General features: G+C 39.4%; 1 protein-coding gene across 1 annotated transcript; it reads right to left on the reverse strand.

The window, feature by feature from the left end:
• Positions 1–202: 202 nt before the first annotated feature.
• On the reverse strand, positions 203–9,954 carry KARS (lysyl-tRNA synthetase; the record flags this gene model as incomplete). The annotated part of the gene is made up of 12 exons (XM_009578298.1): positions 203–346; positions 2,021–2,147; positions 2,476–2,561; positions 3,243–3,328; positions 4,053–4,226; positions 4,326–4,488; positions 4,730–4,849; positions 8,167–8,292; positions 8,467–8,653; positions 8,926–9,019; positions 9,432–9,597; positions 9,804–9,954. Coding segments are annotated over 12 exons (1,624 nt in total), but the record flags the coding sequence as incomplete, so codon positions are not given.
• Positions 9,955–10,188: the final 234 nt, after the last annotated feature.

Consider the following 10,188-nt stretch of genomic DNA (forward strand, 5'->3'; position numbering starts at 1 on the left):
CTTGCCGCGGCGCGCTACAGAGATTTCTAAGCGAGCGCTAACAAAGGAGAGCTTTTCTGCGGTGGAGTTCTTCACCTTAGAGAATCTCAAATGGCTACACTCTCCGTTACTTGTTTTGTTAGGGAGACGGCCTGCTTTGCAGAACCTCATTTCCTGTTCTCTGACAAAGCCAGCAGTAGGCATTGCCATGTCTAACATTCACCTTGATGTTATTGGAATCTGTAAGGAACATGGTGAAGCGATCAATTCCCATGCCCCAGCCAGCTGTAGGAGGAAGGCCATACTCCAGAGCAGTGCAGAAGTTTTCATCAATAAACATGGCTTCATCATCACCTGCAGCTTTTGCCTAAATGAGAAAATTAATAGTAAAAGGTGGGTTATACAGAGCTAGATAGTATCACTTCTGCTAACCCCTACCAAAAAGGAGGAATATTGGTATTTGTAGCAGCCATGTAACTGATGAAACCAAAGCCCTACACAGCTGCATAAATGCATAACATGAAGGAATCTCAGCACCTGGAGAACTGTGGAAGTCACTTGTACAGGTGCTTCCAAAACAGCTCTAGGCTCAACTCCTTTCTGATCTCTAAGTTCCCTTTCTAGACAACAGCCCAGGCCCTTCACTTCAGTAAAAGCTATCTCCAGGGCCATGTGGCAGCAGATGACAGTGCACTGAATTGCTTTCAAAGGCATCTCAGGTTCTTTATTGCTTGCAACTCCCCTTTAATGTTTGCAGAAACAACTAAGAAGCATAATTGTTTGAATCATCAGTCGTTGCTCCATGAAACAAAGTTTAGGGATTGCTTTTTTCCCCTCAAGTAGAAAGATTAAAAAACCCTACACTGAGATGGTAACTAATGCATCTGGCCCTGACAGCCTCCAAGTGCCAAAATCATAATAATAAAAACGCAGACTAGCCAACCCTCTCAAATTTAGAAAATGCCAAGTGTAAGTGTTGAAACAACAACAAACATTTTTGCTCACACAGTTTCAAGGAAGACTTTGCAAAAGACTGTTAAAGCAAACTTTTCTGGCTGAGTCTGAAATCCTGAAATGTGAACTGCCATCCTTCTTCTCAATCTCTACCTTAACATTAAATTTTCAGGCAAATTTTCATTCAATACATAGAATTAACGTCTGCGAAGTTTGGCTATAATCATGAGAGACAACTACAGCAAACATATATACAACAGACCAAAGGTGAAAGAAATCTGTAATATTATTCATTCTGACTGAACATTTTGAAATTTACTATCAAGTAAGTCGGTTAACATAAGTCTATTTTCCTGGTTTTGACAGTTGTTTAATCCTCTCAGGCACTGTGAAGTCATTAGAGTAGGAAGAACAGGAATTCCGTTTCTGCAGACCGCATCATCTGACCTCAATCATGTGTGGGCACGCATGCATTCATGGATGTGCATACCTAATTAATAACCAGATTAGTTTCAGTCACTCCTTTCTGAGGCTTATCTAGAGAAACCTAGTACTATAAATTTGCAGGCCTAGTAATTTCCAGTCTGCAGCTCTATTCTGTGAGCCAATTTAAAATAGCCTAATTTCCTGAACTGAGTTTTACTATTTCTTACACACCATTCAAACTCTTACCGGACACGAAAATTTATTTAAGAACCTAGAAGTATAATGTTGTATGACTACATAAATGCTTAATTGGGGGAAAATAACTTTCAACCTGAGCAAGACAGAGAAAACGCTTTGCACGTTTGCTTTTTTTCAGATTAGTACTTCAGGTAGAATAAAAGGGAAGATAGTCCAAAACAAAGTTGCACTACTAAAAAACTAATCAACAGCGGTGTTTGGACTTGTTTACCTTAGAGAGCAAGGTTCTTTTAAAAGGAATTCAGTTTTAATGACAGACTTTCACTTGAGTGAGAAACACTAGCTCAAAGTAGTAACAACCCTTTTCAGCAGTGGGGACTAATGACAGATTTCGAACAGACATAGGAAATATTCTTTGCTTACGTGCCTGCATCATTGATTCACTATCAGCAAGACACCATACCTTGGCCTGATCCTCAAAAAGCTGCCGCTGCCGTAAAGGATCGTTAAGTTCTGTGTATGCATTGCACACTTCCTTCTTCATTACAAAGAGTTCGAAGCGTTCTGTTAGTCCCTGATGAGAGCGATGCCTGTGTGAAGAAGACAAAACAACCATACCTAAAATAAGCATCTTTACAGAAGCAAAGAGCACATACATTACTTCAGAAGGATTGCCCACACTTAGCAATAACAGCTGTCAAAACTTCAAACTACTAAGCATCACCACACCTCTTCCCTAGATGATGGGTTTCACAGCTCAGGAACCAATGTCCATCTTGGTTGGTGTCAGAATTCACAAACTAGTATACAATGTCAGAATCTCCATTTTCACATATGTGACTTTTTTTTTTTCTTTTTAATAAAGTAGAAGCAGAGGGTTTAAAAGATTTACACACTGACTGTGTCTCATACTCTTACCATTTGGCTAGAGGACTCATGATCTGCGGGTGATCACAGATGAAGGTAGGGTTGATACAAGTGACTTCCAGGAATTCACCAACTAACTGGGAAAACAAAAGCAAAACCATTATGTGGAGTATAGTATCACTTTCCTAGCGCTGCCTTTCCCAAACATCCTTCTTCCCTCTCTTCACTACCGAAAAAGGTACCATAAAACTGAAAAGTTTCCCAACTAATAATTCCTGATCAAGGTAATGTCTTCATTAACAGAGAATGTGTGTCCTAGTTGGATAAGAAAAATGACACAGCAGAAACTGTATAAAAAATAATACCATAATTTAATTTGGACATTACAACAAAGGCCAACAGGAAAAGCAGCAGCAGAACAGCTATCAGGCAATATTTTGGGTACAAAGGAAAAGACTTAATACAGTTGATAGAACTATACGGTAAGCCTACCAGTTTGGTAAGGTACATACAAATGCACAGATCTCATAGACAAAACTGACATAGGATAAAGCAGATCTGCTTTAAGCACAAGAGACCAGTTATCAAACTAAAATCCTCTAGTACTCACGTTAAGCAGGCATCAGTAAACTACATTTTCGTGTAGACAACACAAAAAAGATTTTCACACAGCAAGTGTTCTCACTGTGATAAAGAAATAGCCGAAGTGCATTTCAGCATGTTTTCCCAGATGCAGCTAAACTTTTGCCATGAAGAGACTTCAAAGTCATTAGAATTATAAAAGACATTAGGATTACAAAAGCACCACCTTTACTTACTCTGTCAAGAAGCCTGGCTGTTGTCCTGGGAGATGGACACTCAACATTTCTCTCTGCACAAAGATCATCAAAGAACCTGCGAGTTTCTGAAATTGTTGTAGACAAAAATTAGAAAAGCCACCCAGGCAACTGCATTTTTTTCTTTCTGCATCCTTCAACGTGTCTTAGAGTGATTTATAAGATCTTAATGGTATACATCATGGAAAACATGAGCTTAAATGTCAATCTACAAAAATAGTGTTTGTTTTTCATCAGTTTACACTAAAATATAAGTTATTTTATATTTCAGAAACTTGACAACAGTTAAGCACAACCCCACATGACTGCTGGACATTATTATTTGGGAAAAAATTTTTTTTTTTTTGAAAAAAAAAAAAAAAATTCACTAAAAAGAGTATGAACTCGTTTCCTTACGGCTCCAGATTCCAGGAATAAAATAGCACATACGCACATTTTGAAGAAAGCCCTACTCCTAACCTATGATCACTGGAATGGAGACTCAACTGCACAAAAACCAGAAGTAAGAAATAAAAAGCTGGGTCTCTTCAACAGATCAAGGACTCCCCAGATCATGCCTCTTGAGTATACAGCATCACATATACTCAACAAAGCAAGAGGCAAAAGAGTCAGATCTTGCCAAAGACTGCAAGGCATGAAGGCTTCTTTCTGGACTCTTAGGTAACAGACAAAACCAGAGAAAAGCAGTACCACCTCAAAAAAGCAGCTGACAGACTGCAGGCTGAGAACTTGAGACCTTTTGCCCTCTTCTGTTATGGAAGAATTATAGGACATTCATAGTCAGCATCTAACCTTCTGTTTCAAAACACTCAGCTGATGGAAATTTCACTCCTAGGACCTTTTCCAGATCATACACCATGCTAAGTCGCCGGAAGGGAGGGGTAAAATCTATCTCATAGGCCTGTCCATCTTGACCATCTGGATGATAAGTGATCTTGTAACTTCCAGTAATATGTTTCACCATCCCTACAAAAGGAACCTGAAGTTTAGAAGAAGAGCATGCCACATAATATGCAATTCTTCCAGAGATTCTTACTCTCTTTTCATTAATCTTGCATACGTCACCTGAAAGCAACTTCTCTGTAATTTCCATCAAGTCATGGTAGTCTGCATAAGCCATATAGAATTCACAAGTTGTGAACTCAGGGTTGTGAGTCAAATCAATTCCTTCATTCCGGAACTGACGCCCAATTTCATATACTCTGTCCATGCCTCCAACCACCAACATCTAAACAAAAGGAAATTCTAGTAAACACACTAACTTTTTCAAAAGAACTAAAGAGAGCTCAAACACACACAACTGCAACGTGACCTTACAAATCTCATTCAAGATACATTTTGTTTCCTCCAATCTAATGAGTCCACCTTTCTTCAAGAATAATCCTCATTTTAGCTACATTTACTTTTTTAGAATAAGATCACAACAGCCTGGAGAATATAGGCTTAGCCATGAGGGGCTTGTATTTTACCTTATGGTAAAGCTCTGGAGCAATTCTCATATATAAATTCATATCCAGTTCATTGTGGTACGTGATAAAAGGTTTTGCCACAGCTCCACCTGGAATTATATTCATCATAGGAGTTTCAATCTGTAAAATAATAACAACAAAAAAAATTAATTTAACAGTGGCATAAATATTTCCAGGCTCCTACCTCAATGCCCTGCTTTTGTCTAATGTTTCCAAAGCAGAACTCTGTAGAGCAAGCAAACAAACCACAGCTAGCTTTGAAGAAAAGTCTCTGTATTTCATTTATTGACATTCCAGTATATGAAAACAATTCTGAACTAAACAGCACTTCTCCCATGCAGTCAGTAAAGACAAATTACTTAAACTATTTGTAGCTATCAAGAATCATTCATATTTACTATAAATGTGAACCTGCTGTGTTCATGTTATCAAAGCCAGGAACTGGGCTGTGGCATTGTCACAAAATCATCTCTCTACATTGTAGAAAATGAGGTTCAACGAGGCCAAATGCGAACTCCTACAACTGGGTCAGGGCAATTCCCAGTATCAGTACAGCCTGTAGGATGAATGGATTGAGAGCAGCCTGCGGAGGAGGACTTGGGGGTGCTGGTGCATGAAAAATTGGACATGAGCTGGCAATGTGCGCTTGCAGCCCAGAAAGCCAACTGTATCCTGGGCTGCATCAGAAGAAGCGTAGCCAGCAGGTGAAGGGAGGGGATTCTCCCCCTCTACTCCATTCTCATGAGGCCCCACCTGGAGCACTGCGTCCAGCTCTGGGGTCCCCAGTACAAGAAAGAGGCAGACCTGTTAGAGTGGGTCCAGTGGAGGGCCATGGAAATGGTCAGGTGGCTGGAGCACCTCTGCTATGAACAAAGGCTGAGGGAGTTGGGATTGTTCAGCCTGGAGAAGGCTCCGCGAAGACCTTTTTGCAGCCTTTCTATATATAAAGGGGGCTTATAAGAAAGGCACAGACAGGCTTTTTACCAAGGCCTGTAGTGACAAGACAAGGGGCAACAGTTTTAAACGGGAAGAGGGTAGATTTAGATCATAAGGAAGAAATGTTTTACAGTGAGGGTGGTGAGGCACTGGAACAGGTTGCCCAGAGAAGTTGTGGATGCCCCATCCCTGGACGTGTTCAAGGTCAGGTTGGATGGGACTTTGAGCAACCTGATCTAACGAAAGATGGCCCTGCCCATGGCAGGGGGGTTGGACTAGATGATCTTTAAAAGTCCCTTCCAACCCAAACCATCCTGTGATTCTATGATAAAATCCACTTGGTAAGAGAGAGAGCTGTTTCATAAAACTTATGAGAAGTAGCAGCCTTCCTCAGTATCTTCTCCAAATCATTGCTTACGCTGTGAAGTCTTTAGGATAGTCTGTGGCAAAGCTGTAAAGAAATGAAATGCCATGGATACTGCAAATTTTGCAAAACCTAAACAATTTTAATAATATCGCTTTTTGGGGAAAAAAAAAACAACAACAAAACTATTAACATTTGGAGTATTCAAAAATATTTGGTGGTGAGAAGGGCTGGGAATATATGGACACACAGAAACATTCACTTTAGATAAAAAGCTGTAACTGATCTTCTGTATGTATGAGGAATCCTACAGTCTAACTGAATGAATTTCTGAAGAGATACACAATTTCAAGGAGAAAAAAAGAATTAAATCAATCCGCTGGAAGCTTCAGTGAATTGATTTAGTTCAAATCATTACAAATTTTCTTTCACAGAAGCTGCATCTTCTTAGATGTTTAAAAGGCGACTACTTATGCTTCAAGCAATATACACTATCGACTACATAAGAAACAGACTTCAGTTCAATGTCTCTTGACATTGAAAAGAGAAAGTAGCTGCAAATGATGGAAAAACGGACAAGCAGAATGATTTACACTCAAAACTTGGCCCCCTATACAGAGAGCTCATGCAAGTGACCAAACAATTTTTTAATTGATTCTGTGGGATATGCCATGTTTAAACTGCTGTGCTTACAAACCAGCTTGGCTTTTATGTTAACACAAAGAACTTTGGTATGTCTGTCCATATCCTCCCATCTTAGCATCAAGAATTAATGCCCCGTTACTGACCCAGAAGCATGAAAACAGGTATTTTCACAACAGAATTTCACAATTCACAACAAAACTACTTATAGCCATACAGAAGGGGAACATTTCTAAGAAACAGAATGAGACTCAGGGCTCCTGTGGAAGAACAAAGGTTAGGGCAAAAAAAGAGAAGTCAATTTGTGATGAAGTGAGAACAAGAATGCAGCTAGAACTTAAAAAAGAGGAGAAATTTTGTAGGCTATGAATTAATATAGCTCCCTAAACAAGTACTTAATGGGATTCTTCAAACAGATCTACACCATAAAACAAGCTGAGCTGCAGAAAACTGAAAGCAGTCAGCATCCCAGACAGTACTGGAATCAGAAATAAAGTTTAGTTGATGACAATTGAACTAACAAGCCCTGACAATCAGCTGAAGAGCACGATACAATACCCATGACAGCTTGGCTAATTTTTCTCAAAATTAACTACTATCTCTCCATGCTGTCCATGGCATGATGCTACACTGTGCCATTTGGAGTACTGGTATGATTGAGTACTGCCCACATCAGGTACCTCCAGATTGTACTCTATTGTAGAGTAGGCATTCCCTGACTTCTCTGCCTTTTATTTTATTCCCAACATTCTTGCCAAACCTAAGTAACTTAATCCATTATTCCAGCACCAAAACTTCATATAAATTGAGAAGGACTCTCATGGTCCTTTTTGATTAAGTTATCAGAACAGTAAAATCTGTAAGTACTAGATTAAGAATTATTGGGAAAAAACCAAAAACAAATCAAAGACAGACATTAAAGCCATTACACATATGACAGAGATGACACAGCACAGGTTTGGATTCCCACTGCTCTCAAAAAAACTCCCAGTGGCAGTTTTTGCAGACTTAGTTGATAAACACTTGTAAATAAACTACATTAAGTTCTAATCTTTTTACTGACTGTAAAGTACAATGAAGAATCTGGATACAACAGAGAGCAAAGCTAGTATTATTTTCTCATATGCTACTCCGCAATAGATCTTAAGATAAAACCAATTTTACTTACATGAAGTAAAACCTGCAAAACACCATTTCAAAGTAGTTATTTCCACCTTGATTTACTGAAATAAGGAAAGGACAGCAGTAGTTTGAAGTACTACCTTGATAAAAGTTTCCCGAGTCATAACCTCACCAACTGAGGAATAGTCTTAACTTTAAAAAGAGAGGAAAGGAATGGCTCTCATTGCATTAAAACTGATAAAAGACACCGTGCTGAGGTAATTATTCTCACTTCTGTAAATATCTTGCATATGAGCCTGAATATCAAGCATCCTTGAAGCTGAGAAGCTCTAAACACATTGAGTATGCAGACAGAAATAAACTGAAGCCTTACCTCAAGGAAGCCCAACTCATCTAGAAAGCTCCGAATATAGGTAATGATCTTTGCACGGGTTATAAATTTCTGCCTCACATAATCATTAAGAATTAAATCCAAGTATCTCTGACGATACCTAGTTTCCTGAAAAGAACAAATATCTTCAGAACAAGCTAGACAAAATGTGCTGCCAAAGGAAAACATAGCAAAACAAAACTAATGTTCCTTTGTTGACTGATACCATCAGCAGATATAAAAGGTCATCCATTCAGACCTATCTGTCAAATTGCTTCCAAGAGTGACAGGTATGACAAGTACCTTATCTTTGAGGCCAAAGTGAAGATGAGGCAACATGTGCAGGCATGGAGCCAACAGAGTTATTTCATAAGGAATAATACTCAGTTCCCCTTTCTTTGTTTTCCCAGGATTCCCCTCTACACCAATAATGTCCCCACGACGCAGCTTGTTGTTAACATGGAAATACTCTTCCTCAGATTTGTAGAGCCTGTAATTACAAAACCAATGTAAGCAGTTTTGTTTAAAATTCAACATTCCAAACTGTCCTGCAAGTCTCTCCCCAGACCAAATCCTTTAAAAAATGGATTCTTCTAGCAGGGAGGCCAACCACAACATCCTCAGCAAAAAATTACCTGACTGCCTAAGACAAACCATAGATGAATAGCCTAAGGAGATGAAGGAATAGAATGCCCAAATACAGATCTCTAGGCCCCAGAATGCAGTTCAGTTTAGAATGCTACTGGGAATACCTCTACTTACCTGGAATTTGCCATGACCTGCAACTTGACTCCTTCGCCACGAAGATCATAGAAAATCAGCTTCCCTCCAGAGGCACGCTTTGCATGGATTCGACCTAAATATCAAAGTATGCAGGACATCAGGAAGAGAGTCCCTGGCAGAAAGGATAACAGGGGCAAAAGCCACAGTATTATCACTTGGACAAAGGATCATCAGCTCTGAACTGATCACTAACTGTGAAAGAGAAGCAGTTAAGTCTCAAAATTAATACCAGTGCACAAAAGACCATATGAACTTTGGGTCCTGGAGCCCATATCACAATCTGATCTTGTAGTTGTAAGGGATGTTGCAAGGGTCCACTCAGTCTGAAAGGATGTGTCCTGAGTAGTCTGACACTGCTACAGGCTTCATGACCGAGTAACGGGGGATCGGCAAAATTAAAAGAGACCATGCCACCATTAAAAGCAGCTAAGACTTGGCTTAGCAAAGCAACAGACCACCTTTCTGTATCCCAGATAAGCCTTTACCTGCCACTCTCACTGTAATGTCTGTCAGGTGATCTCCTGGCTGCAGGTGACTGTACTTCTCTATAAAATCTGAGAGAGATAAGTCTACATGGAACTTGTGGGGATAGGGATCTTCATTGGTGCCCTTCAGCTGCTGGACTGCATGGCTACGGATCTTGTAGTATTGCTGTCACCAGAATCAAACAAAACCAAATAATTTTGTTAGAAACTGAAAATATTTTACAGGTTGTAAATTAAAACACAGCTGCCCTTATGTAGCAATATGTAGGTCTCTTCCCTTTTAACCATCTAGTTCTCCTTGAATAAAAAATCAAATGTAAATCAGTAACATTTATTCTCACAGCAGCAGTAAGCATGAGGCCAGACGCTCACATTTGGGTCCAAGCTTTCCTCATCAGCACCAATGTTATTCTCAGAATCAGAAGTCAAGGAAGGCTTATTTGAATGCTTTTCACTTTGCTCTTTCTGCTTTGCCTCTTTTTCAGCTATTTTTCTCTCAGCCTTCAAACGTCTCTTCAGCTCACTGTAAAAGAGAAGGAAAACAGATGCCGCAGGTACTCTGATACTTCTACAGGGAAACACTTGGTGGGATTCTGCAAAAGTTTACTGTACCAATAACCCTGTCATTTCTCTTACTCTGCCCAAAAGTCAAAACAATCCTTGTGCATGTTTAAGCATTTTCTTCTTTGAAGTCTTTTAGTTCATCTCCTATGAGATACAAATACTCAGAGAAAGTTAAAACTGAATTAAACATTAC

The sequence above is a fragment of the Fulmarus glacialis genome, unplaced genomic scaffold (genome assembly GCF_000690835.1).
Source record: "Fulmarus glacialis isolate BGI_N327 unplaced genomic scaffold, ASM69083v1 scaffold15375, whole genome shotgun sequence".
Taxonomy (NCBI): Eukaryota; Metazoa; Chordata; class Aves; order Procellariiformes; family Procellariidae; genus Fulmarus; species Fulmarus glacialis.